Source organism: Melospiza melodia, chromosome Z (assembly GCF_035770615.1).
Source record: "Melospiza melodia melodia isolate bMelMel2 chromosome Z, bMelMel2.pri, whole genome shotgun sequence".
Lineage (NCBI taxonomy): Eukaryota > Metazoa > Chordata > Aves > Passeriformes > Passerellidae > Melospiza > Melospiza melodia.
Genome location: NC_086226.1, coordinates 80,257,529 through 80,275,150, shown reverse-complemented (window position 1 = coordinate 80,275,150; position 17,622 = coordinate 80,257,529). Strand labels below are relative to the sequence as shown.

The 17,622-nt window shown below is 47.4% G+C and overlaps 1 protein-coding gene across 3 annotated transcripts in view; it reads right to left on the bottom strand.

The window, feature by feature from the left end:
• VCAN (versican) overlaps positions 1-16,849 on the bottom strand; it is a 98,235-nt gene extending 81,386 nt beyond the window's left edge. For all 3 annotated transcript variants that reach the window (XM_063179777.1, XM_063179778.1, XM_063179779.1), the window contains exons 1-3: positions 16,538-16,849; positions 8,455-8,530; positions 3,342-3,713 (exon numbers count right to left, since the gene is read on the bottom strand). In XM_063179777.1, coding sequence (XP_063035847.1) covers positions 3,342-3,713; positions 8,455-8,524 — 442 coding nt within the window. In that variant the 5' untranslated portion in view covers positions 8,525-8,530; positions 16,538-16,849. The remainder of the gene's footprint in view (positions 1-3,341; positions 3,714-8,454; positions 8,531-16,537) is intronic.
• Positions 16,850-17,622: the final 773 nt, after the last annotated feature.

The following is a 17,622-nucleotide window of genomic DNA, read 5'->3' as shown; positions in this document are numbered from 1 at the left end:
AATAATTAGGCATTAGAAGTTCTACTTCCAATGACTAATATTCACTATTCAGCTTAACCCAGGAAAATCTGTATGCTACCGAGAAAATTATCCTTCCTCAGAAATCCCACTTTTTGTTCACAATACATTCCATCAATGGTAAAATACATTAATTTGATGCACAGTGTGTTCAATAGCAGTTTTGTATCCCCAGCACACCTAAAGGAGAGAAATGGCAATTACAGTAATTTTATCCAAGTTATCTTTCCCAGCCTATCTATTACACTATAAAGGTTAATTTGAAAAACAAGCTGGCCAGCTGTCTAATCTTATCTTCCTGGCTTCATTGATGCTGCATTATGCTTTCTGTTTGAAAGCTTAAAATTAGAGATTGTCTATAAAACAAAAAGAGACCCCGAAAATACCAAGAAAAAACTCTTAAATTGGTTTAAAAATACCCAAAGAACCAGAAAAAAAACCCCAAACCACAAATTCATCATAATGGCAAAAGTGAAATTACACCTGCTTCAGTAGAACTCTTCCAAAAAGTTTTGGCCTACTTAATTTGAGCATAAAATGAGCAGAATAAAAAAACTGGTGATAATTTTACCAGAGCTTCAGCAGCCCCAGCTCCACCCAGGAGAGCTGACCAAAGCACAGTGCTGAACCAGGGTATTCCTCAGCTCTGGAATTAGCTCAGTTAACAAGGACTGCACCCCAGTCAGGACAGGATGAACAAAGGGGGAGAACAATCTCCTCAAAAGGTGCCACTTTGGGGTGCAGGTCCAAAGAGAAACAGCAGAAATAATTTGTGTTCGGGACAAAATTTTTTTTTTTTGGCTTAATAATAAAAGCTGAAATCATAGGAAATCATAAAGAATAGAGCAGAAGATTTGAGCAGCAACATTCCCACGAAGCTCTTCTGAGTCTAATAAATGCCATTTGCTTACATAATGAAGAAAACTGAGAATGGATGGCACAAATGACGGTCTAGCAAACCAATTTTCCACTTGGATCAAGATTTAGCTTTTTTCCTCTCCTGAAATTCTGACATTAAAGCACTCATGGAAAAGAACAGTTGCAGAAAGAAAATGGAGCCTGTGAAGTTTTCATTGAGGTAAAATCATAAATCTAATCAGTTCAACACTTTGCAGTGTTTTTGCAGGAGCAGCAACTACAAAAGCTGCAGTATCACCATAAATCATCTGATATTTTATTGTCATAAACATCTGCAGCTCCTGGATATAGATATGTAGTCAAGGGAACACTTGAAAAGGGGTAAGGAATGCCAGGTACACTCGTTATGAAGTAATGTTCAAACCAGGATTTCTTTTGCTTTTGTCATTAGGACCTAACAGTTTATGAAGTTATGCAGACATTAATGGTTACACTGATTTACTGTATTTCCAAATTAAGGCCACACCTTCAAATCCTTTCATTGAATCAACGCCAACAGACTGTTCACATTAGGTTAGGCAGATTGGAAGAACAATACAGTGTTAAGCTCACCAAAAAACCCTTAGCCAAAGCCATGATTTCCAGCAGCAGATATTAATGTTTGCTTTGGGATTCATTCACCTGAGTAAACACTGAACTTCCAAAGAACACCGAGCTCCAAACGGGCATGCAAGGCAGGGCCCAAAGCAAGATCCATCCACACGGCTCAGTGCTGTTGTAAGCACAGGCAGAAACCTGGGTCCAGAACGTGCCTGTGCATGGCACAGGGCCCGGGTTAATGCCCTGCCTTCCAGCACAGCCCGTTAGGCCAGGCTCAGTGCCAGCCCGACGGGCTCTGGAGCAGTCTCTGTGCCGCGCTCCACCCGCGGGTTCCCCGGGGGGAAACACCCACACATCGCACGCAGCACTGGCCACTCGCTCTTTGGTTTTGCTCAAACCCATGGAGCACACCACAGAGGGGCTGGGACAAGCCCTGGGGTGCTGTGACACCAGCCCTGGGGTGCCCAGGTGGCCACGAGGCTCATGGCCCCTGGGCTGTGCCAGCCTGTTCTGTGGGAGCACATCAGATCCCAGGAGAGCTCTGGGCCAGCCACAACAACAACCTGAGGGGTTGGAGTGTGGCCAGAGAAGGGAATGGAGCCCCGGGAGAGGCTGAGGGAGCCGGGAAGGGGCTCGGCCTGGAGCAAAGGAGGCTCAGGGGGCCCTCGTGGCTCTGCACAGCTCCTGCCAGGAGGGCACAGCCGGGGGGAACGGGGACAGGAGCAGAGGGAACGGCCTCAGGCTGGGCCAGGGCAGCTCAGGGTGGGCATCAGGAAATGATGAACTGCACTGAAAGGGTGGTCAGACATTGAAATACACTTGCAGAGAAGTGGGGGTGTCATCATCCCTGGGAGAGTTCCAAAAATGCTTGAATGTGGCATCTGGGAACCTGGATTAGTACTGAATATGGCAGTGCTGGGTTAAAGCTTGGACTTGATAATCTTAGATGTCTTTTCTACCATCAACCATCCTGAAACTCCTATCTCTTCTCTCTCTCAACACATAGGCTTCTTCCTCTCAAAATTTTGGAGACTATTTCCTAGTAGAGATGGCAAGCAAACTGTTACCACTGCCTGCCCCACATTTAGCAAACACCTCCCTACTTCTTTTCTTGCAGATGAGGTTTTTTCTCACAGATGAGTTTTCCTTCTGCCCATCCAAAATTTATTACTGGGCAAAAAGGAGCACTTCCTTCATGCTTGATATTTGTTTCCCAGAAAGAGTGGCTCCCACTTTTGGGGACATCAAGACAGGTCAACCACAGCTTCAGCGGCTTCTTTACATCCTAAACTTTCATCCTTTCCATCATAAGTTGCTTCTTTTCACCCTAATCTAAGGGCTGTGGTATTTTCAGGGTTTCCAGGACAAAGGAGGAATTGACAATCTGACTCCATGTTCTTAGAAGGCCATTCCATTCCATTCCATTCCATTCCGTTATACTAATACTATACTAAAGAATAGAGAAAGGATACAGACAGAAGGTTACAAAGAATGATGATGAAAACTCGTGACTGCTTCCAGTGTCCCGACACAGCTGATGGTGATTGGGTGATTAAGGCAAAACAATTCACATGGAACCAATGAAACAATTCACATGTTGGATAAACAATCTCCAGCCACATTCCAAAGCAGCCAAACTGGGAGAAGCAATCAGATAATTATTGTTTTCATTTTTCTCTGAGGCTTCTCAGCTTTCCAGGAGAAGAAATCCCGGTGAAGGGATTTTTCACAAAATATGACGGCGACAAAGGGCAAATCGCTAAAGACACTGCTGTAAATCCTCTCTAATATTGTGTTAATCACCAAGTTTCGTGGCCTTAACTGGAATTACTGCTGTCTAGAAATGAAACTGACAAAATCCTTACCCTCAACAGCCAGAGAGACGATGCCCTGCGTGTCCTCCACTCCGTACATGACGTCGCAGCGATAGACGCCGGCGTCGCTGGCGCGCAGCTTGGAGAAGGTCAGCGAGGCGTCCCCGCTCTCCTCGGAGTGGCTGGGCACAGACACCCTGTCCTTGTAGCTCTGGCCTATCTTGATGTTGCCATTTTGGGCCACCAGGACCGTGGTTTCCTTGGCGTCCTTGCCGCTTTTGTCCAGTTCCACCTTGGACCATTTGATGCGGAGGTACTCGGCGGCGTAGCTGGAGGAGATGGTGGGTGTGGTTGAAAAGAAGCACGGCAGGACTGAAGTTCCAGAGAGAGATCCCTTGACCAGGGTTTTTTTTTCTGCTTTAACTAGAAAAAGGGAAGGGAGCGAGGAGAGAGAAAGGAGAAATCACATCAGTGTAACAGCAAAATCAGAAACAGATATATTTCGTTGTTAATTAATGATTCACTAATGCAAAGCTTGAAATCCATGAGCCTTAGCTGATTTGTAACAGGACTGGGGAGTACAAACTGAAAAGAAGTTTGCATCAATCTTGGTACATCTTAGGCTGATGATAGAGCACGTTTCCCTTTGGGAAAATTTCATTCTGACTTATTTTCTCTATTTGTTATGGTCACCAAGTAATTAACCTTTGGCAACTGCTCAGAAATTTTATGTGACAGATGAACTGTAAGAGCTGTTTCTTCAACTCACAGGAGGAAGACCACTCTGAGTGAAAAACCATGAGTTACCTCACTGGCCAAAACCCTGAATGCAGGGGAGCTGCTGGAGCTCACACCTTGCCTCTCTCCTCAGAAGGAAACACAGCCCATGGCTTTGCACCCCTGTCCCCACTGTTCTCTCAGGGGTTAATTCTTTTTTACTGCACACATGCTGAAACAAAAGCCTTTCCAGCCAGAGTCTCCCAAATAGTCACTCTTTCAAAGTTGTTTCCTTGCAGCCTCTGGGCCTTTAACACATCGCAGAAATGAAATATTTCAGGATGTAAAAGCAAAGGAAGAAGTAAAGCACGCAGAAAGTCCCCGCTTGGCTCAGACTTGACATGATCAGGACTTCTATCATTTTTATGTCATCTCCAGCTGCAAACATTTCACTGTGAAATGCTTCCATCTGACAATATCCTGAGGGGGAAGTTGACTACTGTTCATCCAAGCTGTACCCTGAGACTAAAGAGAGGGTTTCTGATGGATTTGCCTTTTTTTATGTGATGTTACTTCATCACACATAATGGCTTAATGAAGATTAAAAGCTGATGCTCAACAGGAACTGTTTTACCTCTTTCACAGTCCTTCTAGCATTTTTGAAAGGTAGAGCATGGTCATCATTATTTTGAAGGGAGCTGGGATTTATGAAGTTTAGAAATATGATAACTTAATAATAGCCATCAACAGAGAGATACATGAAACAGGAGACACCAGCACATGAAAATTATCTGTTTACCTATGATAAAAAGTAAAATCTCTCCATAAAGAGTAGAAGATTGGAGGGTGGGATGGAAGGGTGGGCAGAGGAAGAGAATTAAAGAGGAGCAAAAAGGGAAGAGAAAAAAGAAGAGGGAGCAAAAGAAAGAAAAAAGGAAAAAAAAAAGAAGAAAGAAAACAGAAAAAAGAAATGGGGGAAAAAGGAAAATGGAATCAAAAAGAAAAGTTGCTCATTAAAGTAATTATTTTTAACAGAGACCACCAGTTTTTAGTGAAGATGACTTTCCACAGGACAAAGTCTTAATGGTATATCCAAACAGGTTCAATACAAGAGTCATCAGCTTAATGCCCAAGCATTTTAGTAATAAAGTACTAGCCAGAAAAAAACGGGCCGACAGGGAAGACTCAGAATTCTCAGTTGAGTTCTTGGGTCCTTTCCATCCATGCCTACCAAACTAGAATTCCTTAGTTACACAATTCAGATAGAGTCAAGGTGATGGTATCAAAGCAGATGAAACCAGAGATCTTTTATATCACCTTTATTTTGTGGAAACTTCACAGAGCTACAGTGGTTAGAGATAAAGAAATAGAATGAATTCTCAGTTCTATCAGTTGTGATGGAATTACTGCCAAATTGCACAGGTGGGAGATTAAAATCAGTCTCAAAATATTCAGAATTTATTATGATCTCTTGTCATCTATACACCTTACAGGAACTTTCTTCTTAATTGAAGAATGACTAAATTATAATTATACTGACTGACAGAACTTTAATAAACTTTGTAAGAACACTGTTTATGACTATGAGTGATCTGGAATATCAGCACTGAACCCTGAGGAAATTTCCTCCCTTTAAAATTCATGTCTTCACATCAGCCAGCTGGAAGACCTGGCAATCAACACTTTCAATCCTGATATGAAAACTAGACCCAGCCTCCTAAACTGTGCTACTTCCCAGAACAGAAGATTCTGGGCAGCTGCAGTTCTGCCCAGCTTTAGAAAGCATTATACAACACTTTATAAAAAAACTATTTTTTGTGGCAAGGTGAGGAAAGAAGGAGGAGAAGACAAGAAGAAGGAGAAGGAGGAAGAGGAAAAAGTGAAAAAGAGGAAGAGGAGAAGGAGAAAGGAGGTGGAAGCTTTTCCCTACAGAAAAAGAAAATGTCTGGCTGACATAATATCTGAAATACAAGATTAAGTGATATTCATGCACAGTTCCAAAAAAGCTTGATTTCTTGACGCACTCCAAATTAGTTAGTCTAGCAGAATTTACTGACCAATGTAGAAGCTATCAGTACTTTATATTAATCCATATAACCCTTTTTTTACCCCCTTTAGCATTTTTGCTAAGCTTATATTCCGTGTCAGCCCCTATCAATGGGATGTCTTCCTTTTGAAGAGGGAAGAAAGGAATTCTTGCTTGAGAACAAAGTCTCCTTCTTCAAAACGTGTACACTTGTTCTGTGGTAAATGTTATAAAATTCTTAAAGTAGGAGTCTTGATAAATTTTTTAAAGGACAGAATTATGCCCCTCTGTATCACATTAATCACAATGACCAGGACAATAGGTCTGCAGTGGACAAGGAGTCTGAAGAAAAGAGTAAAACCTTCCCTGCATGGTGTGACACTGCTTAGAGGAGTGAATTTGCCACATAATCGAGTTTAGCTGAACAGAATGTTGCTACTGACTATGCAGACAAATCCCACATGCTTAAAGAATAAAATATTCTATTTATTTTTAGCTAAATTTATGAGGGAAAAAAAAAAAAAAGAAAAATGTTGCATCTCATTTTTCAGTTCATCAACAACCAGCTGGGACATATGGTTATATGGCCCTGTCTAGCAGCAGAAATAGAAAGGATCACTAAAACTGTGTGTTTTGTCAATCCAGCTACTAGCACTGAACCTAGGAGAAGCTATTTCATTAACCACCAGTCTTTTAGTGATGATAATTATGAATTTAAATGAGTGAAACTTGTAGGAAACATTAAACGGTAATGGACTGAGACCCAACAGCAACCTGAGTCATTCACTAGGTGGCTTGTGGTCTGAGCAAGCAGAATGAGAGAAGGACACATAGAACAATGAAGAATTAATTTTATGGTCTACAAGACACTCACAAGGAGCCAGGCAAATGTAAATCTCAGCTGCAGAACTCAACACCACAAATGGCCACCCAAAACAGGTAGGAAAAACTCCAGTGCTGGTTATGAACACAAGGTCCAGCTTGTAAACCACAATAGTAATAAACTGGGAATTGGTGTTTCACGAAAGATTTAAAGGCTTCAATTTTGAATCCAAACTAAGGATTCGATAAGAAAAGGTTGAAATGTAGGGTGTCAATCTTTCAGAATGCTGAGATACATTTTATTTTGGAGTATTTTTAAACAAAAGCTATACTTATAAAGATTCTGTGAACTCTTCTAACATTCATTCTCAAAATATTACTGCACCAACTGACTTTTCTACAAAAGATAAGGGCATGAGTTGCACAGATTCTCTGGGATCATGAATTAGAGGAATTCGTGAAAAAGGAAATTTTTTTCATCCTTTTCCTCTTCACCATGATCATAGTTTGAAAATGGTTAAGACTCTGTAGGCCAAAAGAATGGCCCTTGACTTAAAAAGCAAACCTCACAAAATTCACAGCGTGTTCTAGGAATATCAGGGTCTTTCTGAATTTCTTCAAAAAAATTTGGACAAATAAGGATGGGTCACAACCTGATCTACATTGCAAAGAATGGGACGTTCATAAAGATCTCTCAAGTACCAAAAATTCCACTCTGGAGATAAATTACATTTATGATGTAATAAAAGGTGGAGTAAGTGAGAGGACATGTAAAGATGCCATCCCACATTCTACAGCTCCAAGGATCCATACACTCCTCCCCATTTAAGAGTGCTGCCCTCTCAATCCCAATATCCCTGAATTCTGCATTTGTGCAAGGCAGTGAGTCAGGTCTGTGATCTGATCCAGACCTTTCTTCCATATAGTCAATTCAAATCTATTATCCTTTTTTTTAATTGTTTCCACTAATAAACAAATTCTTTTCTTTATCATTCAGGACTACCTAAACATGTTACTAGCAACAGTGTTCCAGCTAGGTAGGAAAAAAAAAAAAAAGTGGTAAATTTGATTTTCCTAAAGGTTAAAATCAGTTTGAGAAGTACCTGGAAAGAAGGGGGAAAGAAAATAAAGAAAAAAATCTTGCTTTGAGACTTGGGAAAGCTGCTTTCCCACTTTTGTTGAATCTGTAGCAGCTGTTGAGATATTTTCCATACTGAAGGCCTGACCCAAACTTTCAAATAACCAGGGCAACCACACATGGATACATACTTCAGTCTTGGCATGTAATTACCAAGAGAGGCAGTAAGGGCTCCTTCCTTTCCACCCAAACCTGCAGCTGCTCTAACACCTCCTTGCTAAAGACCCCAGCAGCCAAAGGACCTGCCCCAGCTTAGCTCATGGCAGCCCAAGCACAACAGAAAGAAACCATTAATGCCTTGAGGAGGACACAGAAATAAAATCAGTAACATGGTGCAGCATGGCAGGGGCAAAGAAAGACAATTTCCTGAGCTTGGGCTGTTTCCTCAGTTCTGTGAATTACCCTGCCAATTAGACCACTAAATTAATTTTAATGAAATGTTCTATGTACAGAAGACTTACCTTTAGGTAGCATATATGTTATAACTAACGTAGAGTACATCCATAAGATACTTTTTATACTTAACAACATCTTGACCTGGAAATAAAGAACAAAGGAGTAAGTGGTTAGTATTGCACTGTGTCCTTAGCAAATGTTGTAACTCAGCACATCAGTATTTGTCACTGGTATCAGAAGCAGTCCTTCCTGCATTGCATTTCATTTAGCAATTTATGGTGGAGATTTGTTATAATGACCACGTGCCTCCATGGAATAGAGATTTGTGATGGGTGTTGAGGTTGTTGAGTCCTGAGTGATGCCCTGACATGTCGGTTCCCTTTGGGTTTGCCTCTCACTTTCCTTTACAGGCTCCACCTTCCAACAGCTGGAAAGCTCTTCACATGTAGCACAGGTACACAGCAATAAATTGCACGTTCACAACATTATTTCACAGTTTTCATTTCCATTCATAGTTACACACGTTGAACCTGTAAATATCCCCAAAGTTACAAAAGCATTGCAAGACACACAAACACCAGTGACTACAAAGGGTTTATAAATGGTCCCTCATCCAAACAGTTACATGTACGTGCCACGAACATCCCAACACAATAAATTACTTTCAGAAGCAGTTTGTCAAAATGCCAACAAATTTTTATCACTACCCTGATTTTCCTGATATTGCTGCAAAATCTGCCACCTGAGCTCTTCACTAGGACAAGTAACCAAGCTGACAGTGTTTTTCCTGTTCAAGAGAGCTTGCAGTTGAACTGCCTTAAGTGAAGGAGAGATTTAATAGATATGTACCTGTGTTATAACCACGGAACCTGAACTGCACACGTGTACAATTTGAAACGTCTGCTTTTAAAAACTCCACAGGGTGCTCTGAACACGCAGCAGCAAAGACACACGGAGAGGCAGCTTCAGAAAACTCCTGGTGACGTGTTCAACTTCAGGACAGTTCTCTCCACAGCTCACAGCTGCAGCCCAAGCTCCACAGGAGTCTGTGTGAACTGGCACACGTCCTGCAACGTCTGAGCAGCACGGCAAAGACGCAAAACATCTCCAACCAAGCCTTTCCAGTGAGGCAAGCTAAAAATTCCCGCCCAACAGGGCTGAATACCCCAGAGCCTTTCATTCTCTGTACGTGGATGGCCAGAGCCAGCTGACTGCACAGGGAAACATGTGCTACAACCTATTCCCTGGGTGTGGAGGGAGAAGTGCAGCTGCTTTCCACAGAGCAGGCTGCACGCTGCCAAGGACGCCCCACGTCTGCTGCAGCCATTCAGGACAGCTGAGTGCAGAGTGTGATATCACTTATTTTGCAAACGCGAACTTCATGGAATTTGCACTTTTCACAACTCAGTCCCAAACTAGAATCAGGACTTCATTCAGTTTAAGCCCTGCAGGCCATAAAACTTCTTGTGAAGACCTTAACACCTACCCCCCAAAACCACTCAGCCAGACTTTTATCTCTTCCTACATTTACACAAGCCAAGCTGCATGTGAAGAAAACAAAAGTGGCTATTTATTAGCTAACTTTAAAATTCTATACTGTCCCTGTAGAAGGCTGTTATGAGTGAGGAGGTTGCACAAGATCAGAGCTTCAGACATCCAAGTCCTCTGAATGCAATGGATGAGCTCTGAAAAAGTCACATGCTTGCTTAGATAAACACTTAAATGATCCTCATTATTACACAACAATTAAAAGAAAAAGTGATGTCAGTTTGAGCCTACAGAAGTGCAGAAGGACCTTCAAGCAACCAACCCTTGTATCCCAAAAAGGCTGGAAGCCTCAAGCACCAAAACCACTGCAGTGAAGCTCCTTTGGTAACACAAGAGCTCTGATGACAGCATGAAAAGAAAACTGACTGGAAGAATTCTCCACCTTCCAAGGTGCTGGGTGAAGGACCTGCCAGACAAAGTTCTGGCACCTGTGGGAGCTGAGTGGCTCCAGACCCTCTGAGATGTTCTGCCCACATGTGCTCCCATGCGTCACGCACCGGCTGCATCCACAGCGAAGCCAAGGTCCAGAACAGAATGTTTACAAGTTCAGCTCTCCATGTTTACCCATGAGTTTTATCTCCCTCCTTCCCCTGAAGGCAACCTTGCCTTTTGGGACCAGAACCAAGGGAATCAAAGAAACCTGACAAGAAAAAGAACAACAAGTATTTTCTTTTTCCCAACAATGGGGGCAATGTTGCACCTAAGCAGGGCTGGTTGCATTTTGCACCTGGCCCACTTCCCTGGCGTACCTGGGCGCCTGGCACGTGTCACTGGAAGCCTGTTGCCCTTGGAAGTTCATTGCAATTGCTGTCATAACACAACTGCTTCCATGTTTGGTAAGAACACAAACCCTGCTGCTACGCTTCCAGTTCACCAAACACAACACACACACCCACAGGGACAGATGAAAACAGAAAGGCAACTGTGGAAGGGCAATTTTTAACGTATCCATGGGAACAGAAGCGGACATTCCTGGGTGTGATGGCTCCTAACCTTTCACTGAGAAGGGCGGGAATTACACCTGCTGCACCAAGGGCTTGGATAGTTCCAAAAAACTGCACTGTTTGAGCACAAAGCTTAACATGAGACTCCTGCCCAAAAATCCCTACCTGACTCTTAGAAAACCACCTCCCGACTTTTTATAAATCTTCTTTATCCTGAAATGCTCACTCAAGCAATGGAAACCCATGGGAGGATGGTCCAATTTTCAGCCCCAAGGGTCAGGAGTGTGACTCCCACACAACCCTCCACACCTGAGGGTTGGTTTTCATGCCCCAAGGCCTTGGTGGGTGCCCATGAACACTCCTGGGTTGCCCAGCGCTGCTCCACTCCAGCTGCCAGAATTAAACATGGAATCACCCCTGCCACCCTCTCCAAACATGCAGACCATAACAGCAGCACCTTACTCAGCCCCACAGGGCATCCTGCCTCAGGAGGAGACAGAGCTCTGCAGAGCTGGTGCCAAAAATCCTCCTCAGGACCCACGGGTGAGGCAGAGGTTGCTGCTTTACACCCCACCCCGATTCCCACCCACATTTCCAGGCTCTTGGATGTGATTGCTCCGGCCTCCTGCCCTTCTGCTGGCAGAGGCTGCAGAGGACTGAGCTCTCTTGTAGCCACCAGACCTAAATCCCTGCTCTAAAACAGGTTTGTGTTTCCCATTCCTGCACCCTGCAGCTCGCAGAATTCTGCTGTCTGGCTGCTGGGCTCCCCCTAAGTCCACTGCAATTAGCTAAAATCCATCCAACTATACCTTTTTCCACAAGATTTTTTTTTCCTCCCTTGGTGTCACTACACCCATAGTAAAAGAAATCCATAACACAGTGAGCAAATCTTGCCAACTCAAGCTGCAAGACTTGAGTAAGTGTTTAATTTCCACCTTCTGCTAAAAAAGTGCCTCAGTTGACGTGACCAAACTTGGGTTGCCTGCTGGCTGCTTTCCAGCTGGGCTGATCCATTTTATTAGGAGCTGCTACAGGCAAATGGATCTACAGCAGGAATTTGTGTTACATTTCTAAATGGGACGCAGCCCTGAGTGCAGCATCTTTAAACCAATAGATGCAAAACTGCTGGGCAAACTTCACATCTTTAAAAATTAGCAGTAGGGGTTCTCTCTGTGGGGAAAGAGAGAGCTCTCCTATTTTTGCAGGCGCTGCTACCTTCTCTTACTACAGCAAAAACTCATAGGAGCAGTAAGTTCTGACCAAATTCCAGCTTGTGTTTAGTTTGCAGTGTGTAAGCTTGATCTCACACCAATGCTATTTTAATTTAACCAGATGAGAGAACATCATGTCTCTCTTTCTGTTTAAAACTCCAGGTTCAGAAAGCAAATTGTCCTGGTGTGGAAGAGACTAAAGCTTACAATCCAAAAATACTCCTGGTTTCTCTGAAGCTGAGACAATGAGGAATTTGCCATATTAGCCATTTTCACAGAGGTAACAATGTCTCTGAAACCTGCAACTTCTCAGGTCACCCTGAGATTGGTTCTGCACATGCTCCACAGCTGCATTGTGAAATCTGGATATGTTCCTTAGACACGTAAAAAGCAGCCTCTGCCCATCTGACCCTCATAGTGAAAGTCAGAATGACATAAAAGATTAAAAGAAAAAAAAAAAAAAAGAAAAAAAAAAGAGGGTGGGACCCAGCAGAAGCCAGCACTAGAGAAGAGAATGAAGGCTGCTCATCCTAATGGATAAAACAGTAAATTAGAGTTTCCAGTGGAACCCCAAAAAGGTAGAAATGACCAATCCCAGTCACAGCATATCCCCTGCTACCTTCCAAGCTCTGAAAGCTTCACAGGTACCATCCTCCCTCAAAGGCACACATTCTGCACTTTCCTTGACTTCTGCAGTCCTCTGATCCCGGTACTGTTAATTGCTGCCCTGTGTCCACCTCACCATCAGCGCTGCCTAATTAACTTTGCCAGCCCCACCACCTCTCTGCCACGTGATTAATTAACCCACTGTGCCAACACATGGCACATCAGCCTACATCCGATTCACCAGTGGCTCCTGCTTGGCCTGTTATCCCTTGGAAATGCCCTCCCAAAGCCTTGGAGAATGTCTTTGCATCACCCCAAATCACCTTCCTCATCACCCCCAGCAGCTGTGAGGGGAAGCTCCTCCAGGCTGAGTCCTTTTGGTGCTGCCTGCAGGCTGGAGCACAGAGAGGAGCAGTGACCAGAGCACAGCGTGTTCTGGCTGCAGCAGCAGGACAGCGCCGCGCTTGTGCGCCAGCAGCAGCTCCAGGCTCTGGGACAGCCACGCATAGACACAGTGGAACACCGCCAGAGGCAGCACGAGGAGGAGCAGCGAGCACACCCTGCTCCTTCTGCATCGCCCCCGCTCCACCTTGTCGCTCCTGCCTTCCAGAAACACGGGATATCCCAAGCTGGATGCACAGGGATCAGCAAGTCCAGCTCCTAGCCCTGCACAGGACACTATGACAATCCCACCCCGTGCCTGAGAGCATCGCCCAGACACACTGACCTCTGTCAGGCTTGGTTCCAGGAGAGCTGAGGGCCACTTCTCTCCAGCACCTACACTGCTGAAGGGAGCAAGAGGTGGAAACAATGTCAAGGTGTCACTCATGGCACCCTGCGTTGCCATTGTGGGGTTAGGCACCAGGACCCCGCAGTGGGCTCCAACAGGGGTTCCTCAGCCCTCTTGGGGCTCTCCCAGTGCCGCTGCTGGGCACAAGGGAGGCTGTGGGTGCCCTCAGCTCGCTCTGCCATCCCCACAGCCCCGGCACCACCTCGGGCCTCGAGCCCAGGCACTGAGGGGCTGCCCAGAGTGGGAAATGTGCCAGTCACACCCTGCTGTCCAGCACTGTCCATCAGGCACTGCCTGCTCCAGCACCACAGAATCGTGGAATGGTTTGGGCTGGAAAGGGCTTTAAATGCCACCCAGTGCCAGCTCTGCCATGGCAGGGACACCTCCCACTGTCCCAGTGTCCAGCCTGGCCTCGGGCAGTGCCAGGGATGCAGGGGCAGCCCCAGCTGCTCTGGGCACCCTGTGCCAGGGCCTGCCCACCCTGCCAGGGCACAATTCCTCATTGCCAAGATCCCGGCCGGCCCTGCCCTCCGGCACCGGGAGCCATTCCCCGGCCGCCGTCCCCGCGGCCCTCGGCAATTGTCCGTGTCCATCTTTGCCGCGGCCCCTCCGGGCCCCGCGAGGCCGCCCCGAGCTCGGGCCAAGGCTTCTGGTGCCCGGGTGAGCGATGGCAGCCGTGGCGGCCTTTGCTGCCGGCAGAGCTGCTCCATCCCCGTGCCCGTGCCGGAGCCTCCTCTGTACCCACTGCTTGTGCATAACACTCGATGGGGAGTGCGATGAACAGCGGAGACAGCGGCTTTTATCGAGGGGGTGTTGCGTATTTTTAATTATTTTATTACGGCAGTCATTTGTGGGGGTTAGGCCTTTTTTCCCTCACGGCGCCCGGAACCCTCTGGCGGGAAACCCGCGGGAGCTGCTGTGCCGCCGCTCGCCGCCCGGGGGCGCCGCGGGGCCGCCGCGCCCGCCCCGTTCCTCGACAGCGGCCGCGCCCCCGGGCCGGCCCCGGGCCCGCGACCCCAAACAGGGCCCGAACCCGCGGGCCCAACACGGAACAGAGACCGCCGCCCCAAAACCGGCAATCAGCCCGTGACCCCCCGGCGGACACGCGGCACGGAGAGCCCCCCAAAGCCCAGCCCTGTCACAACCTCCCCCCGCCCCGGCAGCGCGGGGCGGCGCCCGCCCCGTCCCGGGCTCGCCCCGCCGGGCCTCGCTCGCTCCGTGTGGGGGAGGAAACTTCCCATTTTCGCTCAGAGAGAGAGGCCAGGAAAGAAAAGGAGAAAAGGATTAAAGAAAAAAGGCACGGAAATCAAGGCAATCACTGAACCCACCCAACGGTTACGCTCTCCCATCCCGGGATGGGTTTTTGATTTGGGTTGGGTTTTTTGGGGTTTTTTTTTTTTTGCAGCGCATTTCGACGCTCACGCCTCAATTAACAAAAAAAAAAAAAAAAAAAAAAGGAAAGAAAAGGGGAGGGGAAGGTGGAGGGAGGAGGAGAAAAAGGGGGAAAGGGGAAGGAAAGGGAAAAAAGGGAGGGAAAGGGAAAAAAAAGGGGAAGGGAGGGAAAGGGGAAGGGAGGGACAGGGCAAGAAGGGGGAAAGGGAGGCAAAAACGGGTAGGGAAAAGGAAGAAAGAGGAGGGGAGACGGAACAAAAAGAAGGGGAAAGAGGGAAAGGAAAGGAAAGGAAAGGAAAGGAAAGGAAAGGAAAGGAAAGGAAAGGAAAGGAAAGGAAAGGAAAGGAAGAAGAAAGAGGACGAAGGAAGAGAATGGGGGAAAGGGAGAAAAACCGAGGAAAGCGGGTGATAAGAAGAGGAAAAGACAAAAAAAAAGAGAAAAAAGAGGAGCCATGGGGGCTTAATCCCGAGAGCCGGTGCAGGGAGGGAGGGAAGGAGGAAGGGAGAGGGGGTGGCCGGGAGGACGTGACCAGGGGGACAATGAGGGACAATGAGGGGCGGCCCCCGCCCGCTGCCCGCCGCCCCTTTGTGTGGGGACGGGGCCGGGCTGCCCGGGTCCCACACAGACACACAGACAGACGCACGGACACACACAGAGCCGCTCCTTCCCGCCGTCGGAACTCCCCGCTTGCCCTCCACCGCCGCGCTCTCACTTCTTTTCCTTTGTAACACAAAGGCGAAATCCCTGGCAGCGGAGGGGGGAAGGCAAAGCCCGTGCCCCAGAAAGTGGACGTGGGTGTAAGAGGGGGCGTTTTGCTCCACTGACCTTGCGATCCTCCTCCTCCACCCACTGCCCCCCTTCCCGCAGAGAAAATGTGGTTCGGGGCACGCTGCTCGCCGGCTCCTCCGGAGAGATGCTGAGCACCTCAGAGCCGCTCTGCCCTGCGAGCAGCTTTCCAGGAACAGCAGGGGAAGGGATTGGAGAGGGAAAAAAAGGAAAAGAAAAAAAAAAGGGGGGGATGTGGGGAACACACAGGAGCGGAGGACACAGAGCGCACGCTTTTCCCAGCGCTACAAAACTGGTGGCCGGGGGGAAAGGTCCGTGCTCGTCGCTCCTGCCACACGGGCGCTTTGTGTACTTAACACCCGTAAGGAACAGCTTGCTCCCGTCTCCCTCCGGAGCCCCGTCGCACGCCAAGGTGCGGCTCTACCTTCCCAGCCATCCAAAGCCACCAGCACCGAACACTCTTGTCAGGCATCCCACCCCAAAGTCTTCTATTCCCTAGTTTTCTTTGTTCTCCTCTTTGGACCGGTTTTTTTCTTCTCTTTTTTTTTTCTTTTTTTTTTCTTTTTTTTTTTTTTTCCCTTTTAGTGGGTTCCCGAGCATCCCTCCTTCTCCTCTTCCCCCGCGTGTGGTTGAACTTACCCCAGGTTGTTTAAATTCACCAATCATCACTATTCCCTCCCCGCTTAAGATTTGCACTTCAAACTCTTTGTTGGTGCAAGCAGTAAAACAATTGTTTTAAATCTTAGACTAGGTGTTTGCTGGCAGTCATATTATAAAAAAAAAAAAAAAAAAAAAAAAAAAAAAAAAAAAAAGGAGGGGGAATTAAAAAAATCACTACAAACCAACCCGCAATAAAAGAGTTATAGTTACCTTAAAAGGTAGCGTATTGCAGAGATAGCAAAAAATCACAACGTGGTGTCTGGGCTAGTCCAGAGATCCCAGTGGCCGCATGAAAGAGTAAATCCCCTCGTTAGTGCTGGAAGGAGCCGGTGGTTCCGGGCTCTCCCTTGTGCCGGAGCTCGGTGTCCCTCCTTCGCTCGCTTCCCGCCGGCGAGCACCTGACTCCGAGCGGCGGAGCCGGCACCGAGCGGTGGGCACAGGGAGCGAGCCTGCAAGTTCAAATGCGAGCCTCAGCCACCCATCATTATTATATCGTTGTACCGTCAGCGCTGCAGAGGAGGGGCGCTGGCTCGGGGAGAGGAGGGTTCACAGGCTCTGCGAGAGCCTCCTTGCAATTTCCAAAGCTCCCGCAGCTGCTGGGCGCAGGAGAGCCCCCAGCGCCTGCCTCCAGCGAGCGGGGCCCCCCCGCCCCCGGCCCGGCCCGGCTCGGCTCGGCTCGGCCCGGCCCGGCCGCCCCCTCGGGGCTCCCTCCGGCCCCCAGACCCGGAGCGGGGAGCCGCAGCCCGGTGCAGCGGGACGGCTCCGTCCGAGCTCGCCCGGAGCCCTCCGGAGAGGGGCAGGCGGGTGCGAGAGGCGCATTGTTCCCCAATTAGACAATTAACCGGGAAGAGAATGGAGAGACCTCCTCCACCCTGGCTCCCGAAGCCGGGTGAAATGGGGAAAGTGACTGGGACCGAAATGCCTTTTTCCCCTTTTGCCTCCCCAGTCTCAGCGGAGGTTGCAATGAAAGAATAAATCGGTGCTGGTTCCAAACTTCCCCTGCCGATGCCAATTCACAGGCAGCCTCACATCGGCAGCCACCCGAGCCAAGCTTCTCCACCCATGCATCTCCAGCCACTTTCTTTTTCTGTTTTTTTTCCTTTTTTTTTTTTTTTTTTTTTTTTTTTTTTAAGATTAGACTCCGCGTTTGCTGTCCAAACCTCTCAGAGATGAAGTCATAAGTGGAACTCTAAACCACCCTTTTACAAGGGATGTTCACCAGTTCATAAAGGGTCTGGCGTGCTCTCCAGGCAGCCCCCCATCCCAAAACGTACCTATCTCAGAATGTGGGAGAC